Source organism: Protopterus annectens, chromosome 1.part0, assembly GCF_019279795.1.
Source record: "Protopterus annectens isolate FY-2018-M chromosome 1.part0, PAN1.0, whole genome shotgun sequence".
NCBI classification, from domain to species: domain Eukaryota; kingdom Metazoa; phylum Chordata; order Ceratodontiformes; family Protopteridae; genus Protopterus; species Protopterus annectens.
Genome location: NC_056725.1, coordinates 38,882,639 through 38,908,666, shown reverse-complemented (window position 1 = coordinate 38,908,666; position 26,028 = coordinate 38,882,639). Strand labels below are relative to the sequence as shown.

The following is a 26,028-nucleotide window of genomic DNA, read 5'->3' as shown; positions in this document are numbered from 1 at the left end:
AATGGACTTTAAAATGATCTGAATGGGAACCATTAATGATCTGGGATACCTTATTATTGGACATCAGAAGGAGCATCATGCTGAAATAAGTTTAAAATTAATTCACTGTTTACAAGGCAGACTTTATGAAACATAACTGATTTTTTAGGCCTAGTTTGTATTCATAAGTGTGTCTATCTGTCTAATATCTCTTTTCTAATGCTGTAATAAAGATAGTAATAGTCTTTTGTAGGAGGCTGCAGCCGACTTCTGAGTGCGTATAAATATTTTTATTAATGCATGAGTTTCTCATGTTTGCTATGACAAATGTTCTTCTCTTTATTTGCTAATGTGAATAAAGTCATTGTTCCATATGGTATGTGCTTTACAGTGATGCACAAATAAAAGCTCAGTCCTTGTTGAAGTTGTTTCAGTTATGTCCATCTTTTCCTAACGTACTCATTTACTGTTTATATGGACTTGTTTTATTCAGAGTCTGCGGCACCATGGCATTGTGAACTTGGAGTGCATGTTTGAGACCCCAGAGAAGGTGTTTGTTGTCATGGAGAAACTGCATGGGGACATGCTTGAGATGATTCTATCCAGTGAGAAAGGAAGACTTCCTGAACGGAATACCAAGTTCTTCATTTCCCAGGTAGCTGAATTGTTTTTTGCTGGATTCTTTTTAACAGGTTAGAGGTCCTGTATCCTGCTCAATGCCTGCTGAGAAGACAACTTCTTTTAAAAGCAGGGTCCTGTATGTTCAGTTAAATGATCTATTGCTTTACCTATTGTACAATGTTGGAGTGTCAGGCTTTCAGTATGGTACTTTAAAAATGATGGATCAGTTTTCTCCATGTTGTAAACACTGTGATGCCTAGACATTTTCGTCCTTTCTTCAGAAGCCCATACATGAAGCTAACTAGCACTATTAGCTTTCCTTGAAATTAGAATGTGTTTTTGATGTCAGTCTCCTTTTTCTTGCGGCTTTCTTTAGCTTGCTTCTTCACTTGTTTTAATGTCCATGGGAACTTTATATTTCCACACAGTCCTGTTATCTTGATAACTATCTTCTCTCAGTCTTACCTTTTTCACATATCCTGTGTTTAATCTAAAAGTACTTTATTTTTATATCTGCGGTGGTGCAGCGGTTGCATTGTTGCCTTACAGCAATAGGTTCTCCCATTCGATTCTCGGCTGGAGTGCGGGGAGTGCCTTCTGTGTGGAGTCTGCATGTACTCCCCGTGGTTGGGCATTCGAAAGACATGCGTAAATGGGCGTGCCTTCGTTGAAGGTTGAACGTTGAGCTGGCACCTTGGTGTTCATCAAAATCTACTGTCAATCATTAGCGGACCGGAGTTCCACTGTGACGACCCCTAATCGGGAAAAGTTGAAAGGCAACACCATTTTACATTTGTTGACCGGGCTAGTCCAGCTGGATATATGTCCATTTTCAGTAGAGGCCCGGGGAGAAAAGCTGCAAGACAGATACAAACAGACTAAGTAATTGTTACAAAAAAAAAGAAGTAGATATAGAATATATTTTATATCATAAAACTATATACAAAGTTTAGAGCAAGATAATATAAATATGCTAGTGGCTAAAAAATGGTATCCAGGTTCTTACTAGATGCTTACCATTGCAATACAGAAGATTAATTTAGTGGAGAGAGAACAGCTAGAAAATATATTAGTAGCATTAATGATAGGTTAGTCAGGGTTGGTACAAGGGCATAGCCAGTGTGTTTTGAGGAAGGTTTTAAGTTTTTGTTTGAAGAGTGGTAAGGAAGGAAGGGAAGTAAGTTCAATAGGTTGAAGATTCCAGTTTTTCCCAGTTGTGTTAGAATATAGAGTCCTCTGCCATGTTGTGAGACTTGCTGATGTTAACTAGGAGTTTATTTGATGAATGCAAGGCATTAAGATTTTTGTAGGGGGTTATGAGGTCTGAGAGTATTGGAGTATTGTTTGGCTGGTAAAGGACCTCATGGGCAATTATAAGTTGGTTGAGTTGAAGCTGGTTTTGAAGTTCAAGCCATCCGAGTTGTTTGAGATTCTGACAGTGATGGGTTCTGAAGGGTTTACCAGTGGCAAATCTGGCAATATTATGATAAGAGGTAGCAAGTTTGAGAAGATTCTTTTTGGATAGGTTAGTGTATATTGGTGAGGCATAGAGTAGAGTAGAGATTAGATGGGAGTGGGCAATGGTAGTTCTTGCTATTGGAGTAAGGAAAGTTTGACTCTGTACAGGCAGCCCATTTTCTCTTAACTGATTTTATAGTGTTAATGTGGGTGTCGAAGTTAAGGTTGTCTATTGTAATACCAAGGAGTATGGTGGTAGAGACTGTGTATATGAATGTACCATTGTTAGAAATGACTGAGATATATACTGGTGTGGACCTACAAGTAGGAGTAAAGAGCAGGAGCTTTGTTTTTTTGGGATTCAGTAGGAGGCAGCGCTTTATGAACCATGTCTCAACTATGCTAAATACTTTCTGGGTTTGTCATTGCAGTTCAGAAGCAGATTTAGCTGTGCAGATTAATGTAGAGTCATCTGCATATTGTATGCAAGTTGCATTGAGAATAGCCAAGTAGAGATCATTAATAAAAATTGAAAATAAGAGAGGACCTAGAATGGAGCCTTGGGGAACTCCCAGTGTGACTGGCAGGTGGGATGACAGATTATTTTCCTAGCGCACTGCTTGTTGCCTATTGCTCAGGTAGGAAGTAAACCACTTTATAGATTGAGTATCCAGGGAAAGTGATTTGAGAATATTGATAAGCAATGTGTGGTTTACATATCAAAAGCATTTGAAAGATCAATAAATAGTGCTGAAGAGAGTAAATTGTTATTGCGGTTTCTATTAATGGTGTCTATAAAGGATAAGAGGGCAGTGGTGGTACTATTGGAATGGCCTAAAGCCATGTTGGCCCTTAGCTAGTAAGTTGTGTTGAGTTAGATGGCCTATTAGCTGATGGTGAATGCATTTTCCATTATTTGTGCAAGGGGGATAGAAGGGCTATGGGTCTATAGTTAAATATTCATTGGAGTTGCCACCTTTGTGTAGGGGGATAATGTGTGAGACTTTCCAACTGGTAAGGATATATCCTTCTTTAATGGTTCTGTTTATCAGGATGGATACAGGATAAGCAACTGCTTTGGCTGCTTTCTCCAGGTATTCAGCTGGGATATGGTCAGCGGAAGGGGTACAAGGCTTCAGTTTTGCTAGGAGTTTGAAAATAAAGTTAGTAGATATAGGTTGTAATAGGAAGGTAGGAAGAGTGCTTGTTATGGGGGTGGGAATGCTAGAGGTGTCAGGAGATAGCTGACTGGCTAGAGTTTGGATGGCATCTGTGAAGAAGGAGTTAAAGTCATTAGCAGTTTGGATGGGAGTCTCATGGTTAGCTCCTATTGGTGTTGATGTACTGGAGTGTCCTGGATATAGGAGTCTGTTGATATTTGCCCAGAATCTTTGTCTAAGAGTATGGCTTTTTTAGTTACATTTCTTATTTGACTAAATGTCTGTTGAGTAGATGAGCTTTTGGTAGTTCGCCACCTAGTCCAGGCTTTATTTCTAAGTAGGATTTTTTGCCTGTTATCTTTGGTGAGTCGTGGGGCTGGTTTTGACCTAATTCTTATATTACGTATAGGTGCATATTGGTCTAGGATAGCTAAGAATTTAGAGTTAAAGTATTGGACAGCCTCTTCTAATGGGAGGGTTTTTAGACTAGTCCAATTACAAGCACTATGTTCACTCAGAAATAGTTCTTGGTTAAAATGCTTGTTGGAACGTCAAGTCCTATATGATGTTGGGTGGGAGATATCTATTTTTTGCCTAATTATATAGGTTAAGCAATGGTCACTTACATCATCAGGTAAGGTACCTACTTTGTATGTTTGGTGGTGATTATTAATCAGAATCCAATCTAAGGTGCTCTCTTTTTGGTTTGGTTTGTTAATTCTAGTTGGGGAGGTGATGGTCTGAGAGAAGCCATGAAGGTTAATATGAGAAGTAGGATGCTCAGTATTGATGCACTTCCAATCTATATTGACGTCACCTAGGATTAAAGTTTCTTGTGGGAAGGTTGCTGTGATCCAGCTAAGAATATCCTCTAAGGTGCTAATATTATTTCCAGGAGGTAGATAAATGCATAATATATTTATCGATTTATTAGAATTAAGCTGAATCTTGGAAATAAGGATTTCTGCATTATTGTCCTTAGGTGGGGTATGAGGTGAGGTAGTAACTAGTAGCCCATCTTTGAAAAGAATTGCTACTCCCCCTCCCTTTCTTTTTGTACGGTCATTTCTTAATATATTATATCCTGGTGGGATAATCTCATTATCTTGGGTTTGTGGTTTTAACCAAGTTTCTGTTAAACATAAAATGTCAAAAGAGTATATGTCTAAGAGGGAATGGCGATGAGGAACTTTATTGTTGACGCTTTGGATATTGAGATGTGCTATCAGGAGAGAGTTGGGGAGTTTAATGGGGCTGGGTGGGATAGAGGGATTGGAGATATAAAGATCAGTAGGTAGGACATTTGCAGGGCCTGGGTTAGGCTGGATATCACCATTTTGTAAGGATTGATTTTTTTTAGAATGTACAGTGTATAATGTAGATTACTTATTAGAAATTAGAAATACTTGTGCAGAAAATTTGGTATTCATCATAACTCAGAGCTTCAGGACCTCCTTGGACATATATTTACTTGTAATTTCTACCCTTTATGATAGTGGTAATGTCTGCTTCTGAAATTACTGATAGCATAATGTTTGGTTACTTTCCAGAGTGACAACTTTTTAAGCATGAGCCTCGATTTTTATTAAAAAAACTCCTAACAAAGATAGTTAAAACCTCTTGTCCAGAACCTGTACCACACTGGGTTGCCTAGTTCACCCCTGCTTAAAATGTCCAAAGTCTAGAAATGTGTGCTAAAAGGAGGAGGTTCAGTAGCAGGGGCCTGATTAAAATTCTTCACCTAGAAAAAATAAATTAACTATTCCTTTCAGTCAGCTAGCATCTTGTTGGCTTTCTTATCAGGTGTATTTTGTATCTAGTATATAGGTTCTAACTTCTTCTTTATTAATGGAATACTTAATTCAGAACCTTAGACTGCCTAACCTAAGTAGTATTTCACTTGCCTCTCTCTTCTCTAAGTAAACATTAACTGTACAAGTTCTAAAGTTCTACAAAACTGTGCCCATTCCAAGAAACCTTGATGTTTCACTATTGTTTTTCAACTCTAAAATGGATAAACCACTCAGAGCTTCCTTTGTTGCATATGTTAACTTCAGTTGCACAACTTTAGAGAGAGAGAAAAAAGTCCAAACTTGTTCACTTACTGCCTACACACACACACACACACACACACACACACACACACACACACACACTGCACTGGCAATGATTTCACATCGTTAAAGCAATTAAAATGAGTGAGTTTTTAACTCATCCACTCTGCATTTGACCAGATGTTGAGAAACTGTTTAGGGATTTTATTCCAGATTCATTTTTTGGTAGTGAATAGTGCACATTTTGTGTTCTCCTTCATCTTCATTCTTTCCAGCAACTCTGTTGCCCCCTGTCCATTCCTGGATCTACCAGCCTCTCTTACTGACCCTGGACTGTCTCAGATCTAAGGCTGGGACTGGCACAGAACCTAAGAACATCCTGGGGGGCTGTGCCATTGACTGCTTTTGCCAGGTTATTTTTTCATTTATGACCTACCCCTTGGTATTCCTCCCTTTCCTGAGCTTGCCTGTTTCATTAGAGGGCTACTCCATCCTGTGGACTGTGTCTTAATGAATGCCCTCACCCCCTAGGTGATAGGCATGTTCATTCCATCCTGTGGACTGTGTCTCAATGAATGCCCTCACCCCCTAGGTGATAGGCATGTTCATTCCATTCTGCTAACTCCTAATGTGCATGTTATGTTATTCAATAGATTTGGTTTAGATTTCATAAAATTATTAAGAAAAATGATGAGAAATTATGTAAATTAATGGAAGAAGTTGAGAAATTGAGCAACAAAATTCTCAAAGATTTGATGTTCCCACAGTGGGAGAAATTATATGAAAAACAATTTATTGCAGCAGATAAGAAAGCACAGAATATATATAATAAAAAAGTAAGAAAATAAAGAGAGATGTAGATCAGTATAAAAAGAATAAAGTATATTTATGGAAAGACAACTTGGACAAAGATTGTGATGAACTACACGATTACAATCTAGACTCTAGAATGGGAAAGAATATTGGTTACAATAACAATCAAAATTTTCAGAGGGGGAGAAATGGTAGTACACCACAGGGAGACAAAGAAGGAATTGGAAGAGAGGAAAACAGAGACAAGAATGGAAGGGGAGACCCGATATGTATTACCAGTGGGGGGGGGGGTCAACACATGGTATCATTAAAAGCTTCTTTTAGTGAACCCACAGAATTTGATATTGTCAATATACACAATGATTTCAAAATTTATAATTATACTAATATAGACATTGAATAGGAATATTTTTCACTATTTTCTAAAGGTATGGCAGATATACCAAGAAATAGGTTTAATTTGACAGACACTATAATGGAGATTAAATTATATACGTGAAAATTAAATCTGGCTTTACAATTCAAGAATAGCTCTCAGGGATATGTACATAAAGAATTAAAGAAAAAAGTACATATATACTGCCACCTCACCCACATGTGACTATATTTGAAAAATCTGTAACAAATGAAATATACAAAATAGCACATTAGAAAAACAAAATTAAGTTTCAGGATAATCTATCTGTAAGGAAGATAACAATCTTGGCACAGGTTATTGGAAACAAATATATACGTATCATGAAACCAGATAAAGGTGGTGGTATAGTATTATATCACTCTCTGAATTATGTTAACGAAATGTATAAAATATTACATGAATCTGGTAATTATGAAACAGTTTCAATCAATGAGATAAATATAGGTTACAAAAGGATTGATTTATTTATAGAAGAACTACTTTTGGATAACCGTATAACATTGGATTTATACAATTTCATGAAGAATGAATATCCTACTCTTGCATCTATTGTAGGTATACCAAAAGTTCATAAAGATATTTTATAACCACCATTTTGTCCCATTGTATCTGGTAGACATTCGAAAATTCAACCTTTAGGTGTCATTATTGATAGATGGTTAAAACCAATATATCAGAATATACCACATTTAATTAAAGAAATATGGAAAGATAACATTATTTTTATTACCATTGATGTTACTGATTTCATTTTCTTGCATCCCTAGGCAATCAGGTTTGGATGACTTCTGTAATAGTCTAAGGAAATTTTCCAATTTGGAATGGGATAAAATAAATCTTATTATGGATCTAATGTCCATGGTATTGGACCATAATTATATACATTTTGAGGGCGAAAATTTCAAGCAAACAAGGGGGGTGGCAATGGGGACAGCTTGTGCCCCCATTTTTGCCAACCTTGTTATGCTGGAATGGGAAACCACCAATCTCTTTAATAGTAGTTTCTATAAAAATATAGTGTACTATTCCAGATTCTTAGATGATATTTTTATTTTATAGGACAATAGTATGGAAAATATTGAGACATTTATGGAATTTTTAAACAATTCAAGTACTTTCTTGAAATTTACACACTCGTGCAGCCCTGAAGGCATAGCTTACCTTGATACATATATTTCCAAAACAGATGAAGGCTATCAATCCAGTATATATAGGAAAAGTACTTTTTCCAATAGTTATTTAGAATACACTAGTGACCATCCACGATATATGTTGAAAAATATTTTTAAGGGGCAGTGCATCAGAGCTGCAGGAATGACATCAAAATATCAAGACATGATAGAGGAAGTACATCACACTGGAAACATGTTTAGAAACAGAGGTTACCCTAGTTGTATGCTTGATGATGTAATGAAATACGTCATAAGTGAATGGGGAAAAATATCCCCCTCTTTTAGGGAAAGAGTTGGTTAAGAACCCAAATTTGTTTGACACTAAATCAAATAATGCTTAAAACAGAGCATGTGTGTTAGAATATTCCCCCTATGTTCAAGATGTGAAAAATATAATAAGAAATAATTGGAGCATCCTGATGGGAAATAATGAAATAAAGAAAATAGTAGGAGAGGCACCAATTTTTGTACATAAAATGGGAGCTAATTTAAAGAAAAGAATTGAATTTGGACCATTAATGCAAATTAAAATTGATAATGACAGAGATACGACTAAATGTGGAAGTTGTAGACAATGTCAATTCTGGACACAAAGGAAATAATATTAGATAATGTAACCAAGACAAGGGTTCGTTTTAGATATGGAAATTGTAACAGCAGAAACATGATATACCTTGCTAAATGTACCACATGTCCTAGTTTTTACATAGGAAAAACTGAACGCCAACTCAAAAAAAGAATTTATCATCACTTCTATAGAATTAAGAGTAAAGATAATAAAAATGCATTATATAGATCCATACATGATAGTACACATTCATTTAAATTTGGGATTGTTGATCAGATTGATTGATCAAAGTTGACCCCAGAGGAGGTAATCTGAAAGCTCAGTTAAGTAAAAAGGAAATAATTTGGCAGATATTGACCGATTCTGCTAGAGAACCCAGTCTTAATGAATATATTACTATAAAACCCATTCTAGAGTTACGTTAATATTGTAGTTAGTTGTATATCATAGTTAGACTGATTAGGGAAGTTATACATGTATAACAAGATAAGGTCACTATCAGGTTCATTTTATACAAGGTATGTTATATGTATATTAGCATATATTGATCAGATATATAGTTTTTATTTTTATTCTACAAAATGTGGAATTATGACGAATATATTAGAAATGATTAGAATATGTTGCTGACTATACAGTACTGTCAGTAATATTGAATAGGACAGTGTTATGAATTTTATATAGAGCATACAAGATATCATTTGCTTTGATTTGCACATATATATGTAGTATTTTTAGTACATTTTTCAATGATACAATGTATCTTTAAATTTTTGTAAATGGCGCCAAAAAGTTTTTAAATAACAGACCATGGTTAACGTACAATATTCTGATGAAGTCCACTTTCATGTGGATGAAAGCGCTTAATCATTGTTAATCATTGTTTCATCTGTATCACTTGGTCTATTAAAGAAGAGTTTTATCGTGGACGCTGACTTTCATTGTATTGTGCATCCATTGCTGCTTTGGGTATCAGTTTATTTCGTGTATTTCTGTACTCGGTAGCTGACACTGTGAGTTTTATCCTGTGGACTATGCCTCAATGGCCCCCTTAGGTGATAGGCATGTTTATTCCATTCTGCTAACTCCTAATATTCCTGAACCACTAATCGAACCTGGGTTCCCTGGGACATAATTAGGACTTTAGCACTCTTTACCACGGCACTGGTTGATAATTTTATTGGGCTGTTCTAGAAGTTGTAAAAGACCTAGCCACCTTTGCACACTTAAAAATACAGATTAGTAGAATGTAGTTTCTTCTTCCTGCTAAGGATAAAAGCAATTTGTTTTTTATTTGAAAAACACATTATTTATTATGTACATAAGAATGCATGTTTTGCTCTTGTGAAAACAGGAGTGCTTCCTTGTAAAACAAAGTTAAGTCATAGTATTTACCTTTTTGGTACTTTGGAACTAATTTCACTATTAGATATGCTGATAACTTAAAGGACGTTTTGGCCCAAATGTAAAGTTTAATATGAGCATTTCTATTTTTCATACACTATTTGTAGTTTACTTCCACCTGGTATAAGGTTATATATGTTACCAAGTGCTGCTGTATAAGGAAGACTGTGTGAGTCTGTGAAAGATGTTACTATTTTCCAAATGGTAAGTGTGTCCAAGACTAAGGCTATTTAGGAGTGGTCTGTACAGTGTTACCAAATACATATGCAAGTACTCTGAGAGCTTAAATATATCTACACAAACCCAGCCACAATTAAAAGGTTTAAATATATTTAATAATAAATAATAAAAGAACGACTAGAAGACAATACTCAATACGGTGACAACAGAGTTCAGAATCACAGGAAATACTTTAAACCAACATTACAGGACGGTCTCATATAAATACAAAAACATCTAGACTGGTCTTGTAAATGGGAACCACTATTTACTCTAGGTTTAGACCAAGCCATTGACTACTTTTAACAGTACTGTCACTAATTTCCTTAATATAGTCACACCCACCAGGAAAATTAGAGTCAAGGCAAACTATGCACCATGGCTAAGTAGGGACACGAGAACCCTACTAAGAGCTAGAGAATACGGCTTGGAAAATCTGGAAGAGGGATAACACTAGCTTATCCAAACAAAATTATCAGCAGCTAAGAAATCAAGCCAAGAGACAAACTAAACTCGATAAACAGAATTATTTCCTTAGTGCCCAAAATAAACATTCAAAAGACCCTCAAAAGTTCTGGCATGCCATCAGCTCCCTACTAAAACCAGGCAAAACTACTGCTTCCAGCTCTACCAATAATACTAAAGACAATTTAACCACCACTTCACAGACTCTATCCTATCCTTATCCTCCCAACTATCCAAAAATAAACATACATATATTCCAGTCAAAACCCTGATAATATCCCCTCCTTTATTCTCTCATCTGTCCCTACCTCTGCAATCAAAAAAAACCCTCCAAAAACTTAAACCCACCACTCTTGCTGGTGACAATTTACCTACCAACATCCTAAAAATAGCTGCTGAATCCCTTATCCTACCCTGTTTTCCATCCTTATCAACTGATCCATACAAGAAGCCTGTATCCCTCAACTATGGAAAATATGTATTGTTCCTCTTCACAAATGTGGGAACTCTTATGATTGTTCTAACTACCGCCCCATAGCCATCCTGTCCACCTCATCCATAGTCGAGAAATGTATTCACTCCCAATTTATGAAATTCCTGAACTCACACAATCTCCATTCCTCCACACAACACAGCTTCTGGCAACACCATAGCACAACAGCAGCTCTTCTGTCTTTTACTAATCTGGTTAACCAGCACAGAGACAACAACTTTGTATCTGCAATATTCTTAGACCTATCCAAGGCATTTGACATGGTGTCACATACCTTACTACTAGACTCAATATCCTTTGTCCCTTTAACTATTGCCTGGTTTAGAAGCTATCTGTCAGATAGACAACAATCTGTTCAATGGCAAGGTGTATTATCTTCCTTGCTTTCAACTACTGTAGATGTACCACAAGGCTCAATATTAGGTCCACTTCTCTTGTCTATATTTACTAACAATCTTCATACCTCCACCCCGCATGCTACACTTATACAGTATGCAGATGACGTGGCACTTATCTGCTCTGTACCATCACTCACCACTTTACAACAACTCACTCAGGAATCCTTTATATCTGTATAAAGTTGGATTACTCAGATCCAGCTTACCCTAAACCCCAACAAGACTAAACTGCTACTATTCACCCCAACAAAACTGTATCCACTCCTCTACCCTTTTCAGTCACTTCCGAAAATGATATTGGCATCTATTCCCTCTGACCACACCAAACTCCTTGGCACAGAAATTGACAAAAACCTACTCTTTGATGTCCATATTTCACAAACTATCAAAAAAGTCCATAACAAATGGGAACACTATATAGACACAAGAAATTCCTCTCTGATCAGGCACGGATTAACCTATCCCAAACTCATCTACTGTCCACTCTGATGTATGCTGCACCAATCCTTACCCAGATCAGAAAACTGGATCTTGACAGACTAAGTCATGTTATAACAAAATTGCCAAGTTTGCCAACAACTCCACCTTCAGAACCCATCACTGTCATGCTGTAAGGGAACTTCAGTGGCTAGAACTTCCCCAGCTACTCAGTTATCACCAACTAACATTTCCCATAATATTGTAAAATATCCTGACAGAACATCGACACTAAGCCACCTTTTCACACACTACATATTAAACCATCCTCTCTGCTCTTCTGACAAATTAGGTGTCTAATACGTGTTTTATAACGATTGGTGTAGGTCCTTTTAATTGCATAAATATAAATATGTTTTCCCTTATCCACTCGGGTTCTGTTTGTTTTACCTACGTAATATCTGGCATAATATACACTGCTGCCAATAATACCAGATAATGATCTTTCTCCCTAGTCATATTGATAAACTCTGACTTGAATGTTTCACTGCTACAATTAGGAGATCATGCTCACATGCTGCGCCAAAAAATGTCAGTACAGGTGGTAAAAGAAAAGGTATAGGATGATTACGCTGAAAAATGTTGTTCATATATATTATTAATTTGCTCTAATCTGTCATGCTGCATAATAATCTAAGTGCTATGTTCTAGTGAACATTTTGATGTCAAAAAAAATTCTCAACATCAGAAAAAACCCGGAAACCAAAGATAGCCTTTGTTAAGGACAGATATGAGCATAAATCAGTTCCAAGTTTGCTACTGATATATTAACAACTCTGACAATAGACCTCAGGGCCTTCATGTTGTTGTTGTTATATTTTTCCTGAACTTCGGTTCCCTGGGTGTATCAGTTCCATCTGGTGAATCCATGTCCTTCTGTCGTATGGTTTTGAATGGTAAAAGAAAGACATTCCCCTTCCATCTCCACTGATACCTCCTCGCTGGCGACTTTTTTGATGTTGCCCTAGCCTAGTGTGTATTATGCCAGAAGTATTACTAAAACAAACAACAACAGAACCCCTAGATAGGCGGAGAGGGAACATATTATTTAATTAATAAAAAAAAAACAATCGTAAGCGTTAGCCAAAACACGTTAGGACAATTTGTTTTCTACATTTGTTAGCTTATCGTAGCAAGTGCTTTACTTTACTTGGGAGGTTTTTTTCTTTGCTTTGACTATATGGCTTATTTCCCTTGACTGAGACATGGCTGATTTATCGGAAATGTTTCTCTTTCTCCAGTTAATGATGGAATACATGCCAAGACTTTCAGATTTAAGTAGTACTATGAACTGGAGACCAACCCTCTGTTAAAATTAACTGCAAAAGAACTGCCATAATGCACAAACTAAGAAATGTACAATGGCAAAAATCCCATATATTAAATGGCAAAGATTGAATCTCGAGAGAGCTTTGATACATGAAAAATTAATTTGAACATATGATCAAGGTACAGGTCTATCAATACAAAAAGAGGAAGCTGGAAAAGAGACTACACTTTCAAAAAGAAAAATAAGGGAAAGGAAAGTGTGATGAAATATGGAACGATACACCCAGGAAACGGAAAGGAGGAAAAGAAATATACCAACAACAACGGCAAGGCCCTCAGGTCTAGAACTTAGTTGTATCTGTCCTTAACAAAGGGCTGAATTTCATACAGCAGGTTTCGATGTGACTATGCTTGTGAGCATGATCTCCTAGATTGTATAGCGTGAAACATTCAAGTCAGTGATACATATTGTCCGTTAACAATGAGCTCTCTCATTGAGACCCCCACCATACCCACCTTTAGAGGCTTGCCCCAAAAATACACAGGGATGCCTCCACTGAGACCTATAGTGTCCAGTAAAGGTTGGCTGACTGAATCAATATCGATATATATCGACAAGCAATTTTAACCCTTGGCGTTAAGTCACTGTTCACGGTATCCAGTATCTGAATGAGGCGACACAGCAAAAGGGCCAAATGGGTTACATACGAATTAACAAGAGGAAAATATATACTACGGAAGGGCAGGCCTATATTTCACCGGGACCTTTTTTTTAGATCCCAAGATACCAAGTAAGAAGGTCCACAGATTGGATGATAGACCTAGAATAGCGATATAAAATATGAAAATCTCTTAAAGACTTCTGTTGTTATGAAAAAAACTACGCATGATATTGTCTCACAACAAAAGGAACATTTTTTGTCGATCATATGCAAACTACATCCGCATTCTTGGTCGTGTATATAAGTAGTATTACGTAGGTAAAACAAACAGAACCCCTACGAGGCCGATAAACAGAGGAAATCGAGGAAATTTGTTATTTGTTGCTAAGATGCTAACTTGCAATTATTAATTAAACTCCTGAATTTTTTTCTTATTTGCTTCTGACAAATTACTCCTCTGTATCTCTAGGGCAAACAACTCTGCATGGAGAGCATTATTCTCTCATAACATAGCTAGAAACTGGAATAGCCTCCCCTTACTCTTACTTCTGCCTCTTCCACTACACAGTTCAAAAACTCACTTAAAGCACACCTGATGAACTCCTGGCTATGTCCATGCATTACATAACCCTCTTTTCATCTGCTGCAAACTTCTGCCTATTCCTATTATACCTACTGTTAATTTGCTACAATTTCAGGAATCTATACTGCTGATTTGAAGTTTTATATTTATCTATGTATAACCATGTTTGTTTATGTGTTAATATTCTTTTACTGTTGTATATATGCTTTATTAGTATCATGTGTTTAACTATGTTTACTTACTGTGGAGGTTTTCTCCCCGGGCCTCCGCTGTAAATGGACCTGTGTCCAGTCAGATTATCTCGGTAAACAAATGTAAAATAAGTAAATAAACTAAATAAATTGTCTTACTATTTTCCTCTCTAGCTATCTCTAAGAGTAATACTATGATCCAAGTCTTACTTACAGAGCTACACGCGCTGGGTGAATATTTCTAGGTCCAGAGACAAATACAAAATGCACTGACTTTCTCTCTGAGATAGTTCTTAAATTAATAAAAGACATTACTGCTGGGTTAGCTAGATGACATCACTATTTGACACGTGCCTCTAATTCCCAGACTAAGTAGATACCAACAGAATTTAACACGTCTCTGTGAAAAATACTTCTCTCTTAGAAGCTGATACTTTTCTCTCAGACGCTTGCCTGAAACTGGAAGTCATACAACAATTAACACTTCTACATTTTAAACCTAGTAATTATTTCAGCCTTAAGGCAATAGAAAGAAACTCTACCTGTAGACATTCTGTCTTCTAGCTGTGGTAAACACAATCGTAAAACTCTCTACTTATTTTCTCATAGTTTGTAAGTTAACTCTGTATGTCCCAATTTCTACTATGAAAACATACATTTGCACAGGCATATAGTCCATATACATTTCTGCTCTTTTCCAGCAGGTTGCACTGTGGTAATATTTTTGAAGCTCAGCACATTACATGCAGGTTACTTACATTTGTAGACAACCCTATGGATCATATTAATATTTACAATGAGATAGAATTATTTACAAAATTCTAGCTAGCTGGGCTGGCAACCTTCACAGTATGTGTATGTGTGTGCATATATGTATGTATATATATATATATATATATATATATATATATATATATATATATATATATATATATATATATAGTGAAATATTTGCTGGGTTTTGCAAGGCTGGAGTTGTCTATGCTATCTTAAATGTATTGAATGATGTAATACCCCCTAAACAAACTGTATATCCATATGGAAATTTTGTGAGAGGTTGGGTATCACTGATTGGGATTTGTGCAGGATGAGAACAGTTTAGCACTGGGAGTGAGGGAAGTATATGACATTGGTTACTCGGGTGAAAGAAAGGATATTATAATGGTGTTTTGGGGTGTTTATTTATTTTTATTTTAGTAGATTAAAGAGTTTATGTTGCACATGTATAACCCAGTTACAAGATCAGAATCCATTGAATTCATTCTGTAAGGTGTAAATATGGCAATATTCTAAAAATTTGGTGTGGAAAATGTTTGTAATTTCAGTAAATGTTGATTTCATGTAGCTGCAGCTTGTACAGAAAACCATATTTCATATCAGGAGACATTTAATCTGAGATTAATTAAGACTTCAGAGCCAATAGTTTTATATCTTAACTTGTACTAGTAATGCAAAAAAATGAGTTTGTTGGATAGAGGCAGTGATCTTTGAGGAACATGTACTTGTGTGAGGCAAAATGGAAGGTGTCATCATCTGGAGCATTAGCCACTTAACACTGCTGTTCTTGGGGGTGGGGGGCTAATGAGAAAAAGTGTTAGATTTGAGCAGAGGGGGAAAAGATGAAGAGTTGCAGATTTTATTCAATATGAGATGTTGTGAGATTTTTGCTATATATGAATGAGTCCAGGGAGTAAAAAGGTCTTAACGTTTGCAGCAAATTTTGTTTCTGGAGGCATCAGTGGTTACTGTGTGTATTTTGTACAGAAGGAAGCCAAGACCAACCTAACTTTTTCAGCCCTTTTCATTAGTACTGCCCACATTTTGATCTGACACATGGATATTTGTGCTAACCAGATATAATGACTGTCCAGTTTCATTTACTGAGTGTCATTGCCTTATTAATGAGTTTAGTAATTATATATGTTATTATGTACTTTGCCTATTAGACTGAAATGCATAAGGTATACTTTCTAAGTTCTCAAATGCTGCTTTGTATATTCATAGTTCATATAATGAAGCTTACTACATATTGCCCTTCAAGAAGATTGATGGCCATTATCTCTTCTTGATGTTTTCTGTTCCTCATGTAGAGTTCAAGCCCCCATTTACAAGGTAGGAGATAGAGGCTGTGACACATTACAGTGGAAAACTTTTTCCAGGTGCATGACAGCGTCATTGATTAAATTAATTGTAGTAGATTGGCAGCCTGTTTCAAGGGAGACCTGAGCTGGTATTCATACTGACTAGGGGTAATTTAACTGGGACACAATGGGAACTTCCCCTACTCCTTTTCAGCACATAGTGCCATCAGAGAACTGCTGCTAGTGTTCAGGAAAATGAAAAAAGATGGTAGCCATGATACTGAGAGCTTGGAATAATGACATCACAAATGAATGAAAAAGGTCAGGTAACAAAAGTAGTGCCAGGAAGTCTGAAAGATACTGTTTTATTAAGTATGATGGAGGAGGAGCCAGAAAATACTGCTTTGTAAAACAAGGAGTGAGTAGGTGGAGAAGTACTTTATGTAATACTGGCACCAGATACATAGGTGTAGTCTTTTATTTATGACATTTTTTTAACCAGGAACATCTAAATGTATAAATGCTTGTGTTCAGCAGAGGCCCAGGGAAGGAAGTTCCATCATATTATATGAAAGCAGTACAGTGAGATGAGGGAGCAACTTCTCTGTGTGCAAAATGTTAGGGGGAGTGTGATCGTCCAGTTGGGATCACCCTTTAATGCATACCAGCTTTTAAAAACTGGCATTATATTTGTAGTCAAACCTGAGCACTGCAGCACTCCATGTTATTGATACACAAACTAGTAAACCATCCACTAAATGTCCCATCCCTCCAGAATCTACTCCAACCCTATCACACCACCAGACCACTAAGATCCAGCAACAAAAATCACTTGCAGATCACTAAAGCCAGTAGCTCTGCTGGTGAAGCACTATTCTCTTGCGCCATAGCCAAATTATGGAACTCCCTCCCACCCACAATTACCTCCATACCATCATGCAACCACTTCAAAACTTTACTAAAAGCACACCTAAAAACATGCTGGCTATGCCCTTGCAACTCGCACTCTAATATCACCCACCCCATCCAACCACTACCTTTTTTTCCACCCCACTAACTACCTTTATTATAGAAAGCTTGGATGCTCATATGCCTATACAGCAGGAACTTCTTATTGTAACAATTGTTAATGTCTGTTATGTACTTCGCAGATAAAGATTCTAGTTGTCAACTGATGTACTATGTTCTTCGTCTGTAACTATGTTTGTAATTAATTGCTATGTTAATCAAATTGTTAATCACTATGTAAATCCAATGTAAATGTCTGTATATTTTAACTGTGGAGCTTTTCTCCCCGGGCCTCCACTGAAAATGGATCTACGTCCAGTCGGACACTCCCGGTCAGCAAATATAAATAAATAAATTAAATAAATACAGTTTAAAGCATTTCTTTTTTTTTTAATTTAATTCCGAGCACTGTAGCAGAGGGTAAACTGTAACAACTGCTTACTACAGTTTAATCATAAAATTAAAAGTGAAGTAAAACCTGAGTGCAGTAGCACTCCAGTCATTGTATAAACTGTAGCAACTACTCGCTACATTTCTTTCTTTAACTTTTTAGGGGAAAAAATGAGAGAAAGGAGGGTCAAGTCAGGGTGCAGAGACAGGACCTGATTGGCTTCTGTCCAGGTACCTGATTGGAGAACTTTTTTTTTTGGTGGAGGGGGGGGGGCAGAAGTTGGGTGCTGTTTTCAGGATGCCAATTCCTGCATCAGCTAAGTAGATCCAGCTACTCCTTTGTATAAAAGCAAAACAGTAAGCTGTAGCAAGTGTAGACATTTTATATGGATTGTCATTTTCACAAGTACAATATTGTATAACAGAGTTGTAAAGGTTCTCATTTTGACAAATATAATGCAATACAATATAATACAGATTAACCAAAGAAAGAGTAAGATTATTTAATTAAAGATTTGAGCTTCATTTGCTAAATTACAAGAGCTGGAAGCAAAGGTGAGATAAGTAAGGAAAATACATGTATTCAAAAGCGATAAAAGGGAGACAGTGGTTAGTTAAGAAGAGGATTATTAAAAGTTGGCAGAGTGAAGTTTGGTTATTAAAAAAAGGATTATGTGTATACAAGAAAGAGAAAGTATATGTATAAAATTAATAGAGAAAGAGATTTACAAATTACAAATGAGTATTTGTTGGAAATGTACATTGTAAGCATAACCACTGAATTAGAGTTTCAGTAGTGGAACAGGAGATGGTAGTAAGGTATGGGGGCAGGTGTAGTAAGTCAGAAAAATAAAAATGATTATAAATCAGAAAAATGAAAATGATTATAGCTGAAGGACATGAAGGAAGTGGATGGCTGCAAGAAAGAAGGGTGAGAGATAAACTAGATGGAGATGTGATATAAGAGAAAAATGGATTATATGACTGGATTAGCCTGGTACAAGTTATGAGCAGAGCCAGGAATTATGAATGTTTTTAATCAAGTTTTGAACGTGGAGGTTGGGTGATGTCCTGATTGTTAGGTCTGCAGTTTTTTTTTATGTATGATAAGGAGTTATTTTATCATTTGATCTTGAGGAATGTTGTGGGGTGTCATTTTAAAGAATTGTACTAAGACCTGAGTAGGCAAGATGGTGAGGTAATCATAACCAGTTTGGTTATTTTATTACAGTAGAGTGGTGGCTTTGATTGATTTTGTTTGCAGCAAAGCATGCAGTCTTTGTTATACCATTACTCAAGTTTAGTTTTTGAAAAGGTTTGAAAGTTGTAAGGGTGGATGCTTCATACAGAATTGATGGTAGCAGGTGCATATTTTGCTAAGGTTACTTTAATATTAGTTGTGAGGACGTGTTTTTTTTTTTTTTGTTCTGTAGAGTTTCACAATCTTTGGTGTTTTTTTATTGCATTATTGCATTTAGAAAATGTAGACTGAATTTTAAGCCGCCTTCTATAGTCAAGCCAAGCAATTTAGTACAAGTTATAACCTAAATGTCAGTGTTGTTTAGTGAGGTGTTTTTCAAGTTACTTTTTGTCAAGGCAATGTGACTTGGGGGGGGGGTTGAAGTAGTTTAGTTTCTTTTAGGGATGAACAGTAATTGAATATGTTGGAGCCAGCATTTAATGGAATTAATGGTTCCTTGCTTTGTTTGTTAAAGATAGTGGGATATATGCTTTTCACGTCCCCACATGTTTAACAAAGTCCAATTTTTCCATTTTTCTTGCAAAGCCATATTTCGCAAAATGGCTGCATATTGATCAGCAGCTTAATTTCAGCTCTCCCACTGTAAAAAAAAAAAGAAAGAAATGGTAAGGGCAAGTAACTCTATCATGTTTAGTAAAATTCAATGACTTGATAGTAAATACTGGATGAAAATTAGAAATCCTGAAAGAAAATCAACTAGAAAAGATGAAGAGAAACTGCTGACTGGGAAGAAGCAGTTCAAGCTCCAGCTTTGGCGCAAAAATGGGCTTCCAGTTATTTAAAGGAAAAAAATAAATCAAATGTGTTCAGAGATGATTAAAGTAAATGAAACATTGAAGGAGCATGTCCACTCAAATAACAAAAGAATGGAAGAAGTTTTAAATGGGTATTCAGAGGAACTGATGAATCTGCAAAAGTCAGAGGTCAAAATGAATAAAAGGCTGAGTAAGTATGAGACTGCTCATGAAGAGCTGTTTAAAAAACGATAGTCAGAGAACAGGGCATGCAGAGAAAACTTGAGATTTTCTGCTGTACCAGAGAAATTGGAAGGTACAGACTGCATTAATTTTATGAAAGCACAAACAAACAACTGTACTGGTACTCCACAGCACAATTTAATTGAAAGGACACATGTATATGCTCCAAATGTGGCATTGAAAAAGCAGCTTAGACCTGTTTTAATAAAGCTGTAGTCATACCAGCAATAAGGGTAGATCCTGACAAAACTCTGGCAGAAAGTCAGTGCATTAAAATTGGAGACAATAGAGTGTTTGTGGATAATGATTATTCTACACCAGACAGAAGAGAAGCAAATTTATCCCAGTAAAAAGGGAATGTCTAGAGGCAGGTGTGAGATTCAAGCTGCTGTATTCAGCTGTTTTCATAATATTTTTCCTGAAAGATCGAAGTACGTTTTGATGCAGAACAGGCTAAGGAGGAAATGCAAAAGTTTGTCCATTAATAAGTGAACCATCAAACAGAACAAGACTGTGTTTCTCTTTGTTCTGATAATAAAGCTCATAGAGAGACTTTGCCAGTGAAACCTTTTTTTCAGTGTTCCAAAGGAAGATGCTTAAGAGACAGAAAAATAGCACAGGAGCTTAATTTCAGCTCACCCAGTCAATCAAAGCCACCACTCTACTGTAATAAAATAACTAAACTGGTTATGATTACCTCACCATCTTGCCTACTCAGGTCTTAGTACAATTCTTACTAGAAGTACCTTGGACTTGAATCGGAATCTGTGGTTGGTTGATGGAGATGAACAGGAATACCAGCAACCTTGCAAATAATGACTTTTAACAGTTTAACCCTCTAGATAGGAATAATTGGCCCAAATCAGCTGCATATGCAGGCAAAACCTAATTTAAAATTAAGGCAATCCATGCTAAGATGCATGTTACAGCCTGGGATTCTTCCTATACTAATTACTGTCTGTTTTTGTCTGATCGTTATTACCCTCCTGTGGGAAAAGCAGTGTGTATGTTTCAGAAAACATTACATTTCAGCCTTCTAGCTTTTATTGAATTTCTGCCAGAGTTTCAATCACAGAGGAAATAAAAATAACACAGTTGGACAGATTCAAACAGATGCAGAAAAACAATACCTAACTAATCTCACTGTATTTCCTGACTGTCTAAAGAATAACTGTTCCCTAGATAACTTAATGCAGCAAGGCAATATAAGATGCTTGCTTCCACAAGGCAAGGTGATGAGCTTCTAACCAACTGAATTGAACTGCACTAACTCAACTAACTGTGATAAGTGACATAGATCTTTTATAGCAGGTTCCAAAGAAAAAACAAAAACATGCTGCTGTGTGAGTTCCATCCTCTCAGTACTGGTTATAGAATGGCATCATGTTTGATCACCTGAGTCCGGTACAATATACATTCAGAGCTTTGCTAAGATCTGTTGCAGTATTTGAAAAATTGTAGAACAATTTCAATAACTTCTCTTCCCTTTCAGAATTCTTTGTTTAAACATATGCATTTAGTACAAGTCAGTGTGATAGTCAAATGACACAGAATTATTTACAAAACTCCAGCTAACCTTGCTGGCACATGCCACACATGCACTGTCCCACTCTCCCTGGCACAGATGACAATACCTCACATTGTCACATCTTGCACAAAAAATAATTATTAGAATAACCCAAGGACCTTAATCCAGACATTCAGTTATGCAAAATTAAGAGAAAGCATAACGCTACATATATTGTAATCTGTGCACTTTTACACCCCACCCCATCTCAGCAGCTCAAGAGTACAGCATATTAACTTAAGCATGCTTTTGTCCAGCCTTTCTTATCTTTTTATATTGCAATGCCTACATTTCTTAAAATGAAAAAGGTTGTTTGCTTAGCTTTTATCATATACAGTAATAAATGAAAACTAAATCATGCAATTTATATCATGAACAGTTTTATACAAATAGTCTTATGAACAAAAATTGTACTAGTTATAATTACTTTTTATTACCTTAGTATCCTTCCAAACATTGGTAACATGAAGTGGGGTATATGCTTTTCAGGTCCCCACATGTTTAACAAAGTCCAATCTTTCCATTTTTCTTGCAAAGCCATATTTCACAAATGTGTTTGATCCCTTGTAACCTCACATTTATTCACTAGTTTCAGTGTTGCTGGTCTTCTTCCTTTTCATCTCTGTCAACCAACCCCAGACTCCAGTTCAAGCCCAAGGAACCCATGATTCTTCTAGTCATCTCCTGAGATTTTTGTCTCTCTCTATCAAACATTTCCCTTTGGAAGATTGGAAAATGATTTATGGGCAAAGTCTCTCTATGAGCTTTATTATTGCAGCTTTTCTTAGCCTGTTCTTCATAAAAAAAAAAAAAAAATGACTAATCCTCCAGGATAAAATATTCTGAATACGGCTGGATCTTGTACCTTCCACTTGACATTCCCTGATTGCTGGAATACATTTACTTCTCTTTTGCCTGCTGTATAGTGAATAATCATTTTCCACAAACACTCTTATTCTCTCCAGCTTTTAATACTTTTCCATATTCTACAATTTTGTCAGGATCAACTCTTTCTGTTGATATGGTTGCATCTTTACTAATACAGGTTTTGGCTGCCTTCTTGTGGCCAGGTTTGAAGCATACATACAATGTGCCCTTTTAATTAACAAATTCTGCTGTGGACTACCAGTGCAGTTGCGCATTTGTGTTTTCATAAAAGTAATACAATCTGTTCTTTCCAGTTTCTCTAGCAAAGGAGAAAATCTCAGGTTTTCCCTCTTTGCTCAGTCCTCTAACTCTGCCATTTCTTGAAACACTTCTTGAACAGTCTTGTACTTGGCAAGCCTTTCTTCATTTCAACTTCTGATTTTTTCAGTTTTATCAGTTCATCTAAATAGTTGTTTAAAGCCTCTTGCACTTTTTCCAGACTTTTTTTTTTAGTTGATATACTCCTTTAATGTTTCATTTATTTTAATTAGATCTGAGCACATTAGATTTATTTTTTTCCTTTGAATTACTGGACGACAGGTTTTGCACCAAAGCTGGGGTTTAAACTGCTTTTTGCTGTACAACTGCAGGATTATTCCCAGTGTTTTCTTTTCACATTTTCTAGTTGATTTTCTTTCAGGCTCTCCAAAGTTTCTTCTGTGTTGGTATCCAAGCAGTGTGCTTAATAGCATTTACTAAATCTGGCCCCTATCTCTCTGTTTATTTTTTCACACTGGGTGAGCTGAAATTAAGCCATTGATCAGTGTGCAGACATCTTGGAAGTCCTCAAGTAGGGACATTATTTTATACTGAAAGAAGGTATAGTGGAAGGGTTTAGGGTGGATGGGTAGGGTTATTATTGATGCTATGCCATCTGTGAAGTAGATATTAAACTTGCTAGCAATTTCAAGGGGTAAGAGGTTAGGTGATGGATTTGGATTGTTTTTTTTGTTTCTGGATGGATTAACTATTTAATGGAAGACAATAATTTTTTGGGAATATGTCTATGGCAGTTCTGCCAGTTATTGGAATATTTTTGCACTGCTTACATGTTTTATGTTTTGAAGCTGTCTATACACCTACAGTAGTTTTGGTATTTTGTTCATTTGCCATTTTTTTCCAGGCCTTATCCCTATTATGCATAACATTTCTAGTATTGTTCGACAGTCAGGAGATATGGCTAGTTTTAACATTTTTCTTCTAAGTGCTAAGATATTTAGAAAATATATAACTATTTTAGTGAAAGTGAGAACTGCTTTATTCAGGAGGAGAATTTTTAAGTTAGAAAAGCTGATGGATTGTAGTGCTGATTTTGAGTTGTCTAGGCTGTTTAACATGGTGGGTGGTTAATCTAGGAGCGTAACTGGGAAGATGGTTGCTAAGGGAGTCTGCAAGGTTTCCTGAGGTGGTGTATTTGTAAGGGTCAGGGACTGTTACCAAATCAAGGGTCATAAGTTGTAATATCTAGTAGGTGAGGTAATTAGCTGTGGAAGACCTTGTAGATTAATTCTGGAACTTGGAAAGTGGACGGTAATGTTTTGAAAGTCACTATTTATGTCAACCAATATCATTTTTGCATTAGGAATGGTATTGGATATCCAGTGTAGGATGCATTCCAGAGTGTTTATATTGTTTCCAGGAGGCAATGACACAAAGTTGCTTTTTACTATTTAATTTGAGGTATGACATGAAATATTGTGGAATTTGGAAATACTATTGTTAATGGATTTAGTTTGAAAACGTTGGAGTATAAGGTGGTTATAACCCTAGCTATTTTTAGGGTTTGGTTTGTTCTTATGATATATCCAGGAGGGAAGTATTCCAATATCTTTTATGTTGGGGTTTTGCTGAGTTTTGGTAATTGCCAAAATATCTGGAGTATAATAGGCTTACCCACATGATTTATTTACAAGTACTGTGGATGTTTAATGAGATGAAATGAGGTTCCTGCAAGAGACAAGCAGGCAGTTACGGATATGCAGGTTGAAGCAAGTAGTCAGAGGTAAACAGGAGAAGGGCAGCAAAAGAAGTTGTGCAGCAGAGTAATTGATTCTAAGAGTATGTTTTGAAAGTGGAAACAAAAACCATTACAGTCAAGAGGACATAAATGGTTACACTGAGAGGGAGGAGTGAAGTAAAAGAGAGAAGCAGAGATGGTAAGAATAAAAAGCAGAACAGTTACTGCAATAAATAGGTTTGATGCCTTGGATAAAGTTGTTTTGCCTTTGAGATTTAAAATACAATACAGAAGAACATTAATACTCTTAGGTAATGAGATGTTCTGCAAGATGACCTTCTAGACTTTGATTTGCTTTCAGAGCAATTCATAAATTAATGTGTGTAAAATAATTTATGTGGACCTAGCAATGAGTCCATTTTTTTCAAGATTTGGGCTTGCAGTAAACTAGAAAAGTAACTTTGCAATAAGAAGGATTATTAGCATTTTAACAGGACTGCCCAAGGTTTTATAAATTTAAGACTGCATAATGAAAGAAAGCCTTGGACAAGGGCAATGACAAATGTGGGTTTCTTTATGTATTGACACTACTCAAATAAAACATTTGCCTAATGTTATGTGATATGGTAAAAAAAGAAAATATAAATTACTGGGGAAAACAAAAACATTTTTTGTAGGGATGTGCAGCACTTGGAGGAGGTGCAGTCAGTCTAGAGAACATTGGTACGTTATGTAGGATTGTGGTTGGGAGTTGAGTAGAATTATAGATAAAAGGAAGTGAAAATGATTAACACAAAGGGGTACAAGACCAAGGAGTATGTAAGAAGTAATGAGAGTTGCAGTAATGTTGGAGATAGAGAGCACAAAATAATGGTGGAGACTAGGTAAGCAATACTGGATACAGATGAAGGGGAGGAGAGCAAGATGCAAATTAAGAGAATGGGTGATACAGTCTACTTGAGATAGAGTGAAAGTAAGGAAACAAAATTTTAAAATGTGCAAGAGAAAGGTTAAAAAAAGTGAAATGTTTAATGTTAATATTTTAATGGTAAATATAAATAATATGAAGAATGACATCAACTGCACTACATGAACTGCACTGTAATGGGAATAGCACAACCCTTGTGCTTTCAAAGCATTTCTTAGACTACTGATCCTTTAACTTAAAATGTTAACATTGAAAGCATAACAGATAAGAAGTATATTTTCTGGAAAGATGTGAAGTATGCATCGAAGCACTGATTACCTTTTAACACCCACCCCAGATATACCAGCCATTCTCCAATAACCTCACTGATAACCTCACCTTTATTACCTCTGTCCACTCAAATGCAGAAACTACTCCCTCCTTAAAGGCATACCTGACTTTAACCCTACTTACAGAAAGCTCCTTGTCCAATTAACGTGTTCCTTCACGTACTTCCTCCTAGCATCTTACTAATTAGATCTTCCTCAT

General features: G+C 36.2%; 1 protein-coding gene across 1 annotated transcript in view; it reads left to right on the top strand.

The window, feature by feature from the left end:
• Window positions 1-26,028, top strand: part of PRKD2 (protein kinase D2) — a 3,293,129-nt gene that overhangs the window by 2,343,464 nt on the left and 923,637 nt on the right. Inside the window, exon 14 of the mRNA XM_044081637.1 lies at window positions 473-634. Coding sequence (XP_043937572.1) covers window positions 473-634 — 162 coding nt within the window. The remainder of the gene's footprint in view (window positions 1-472; window positions 635-26,028) is intronic.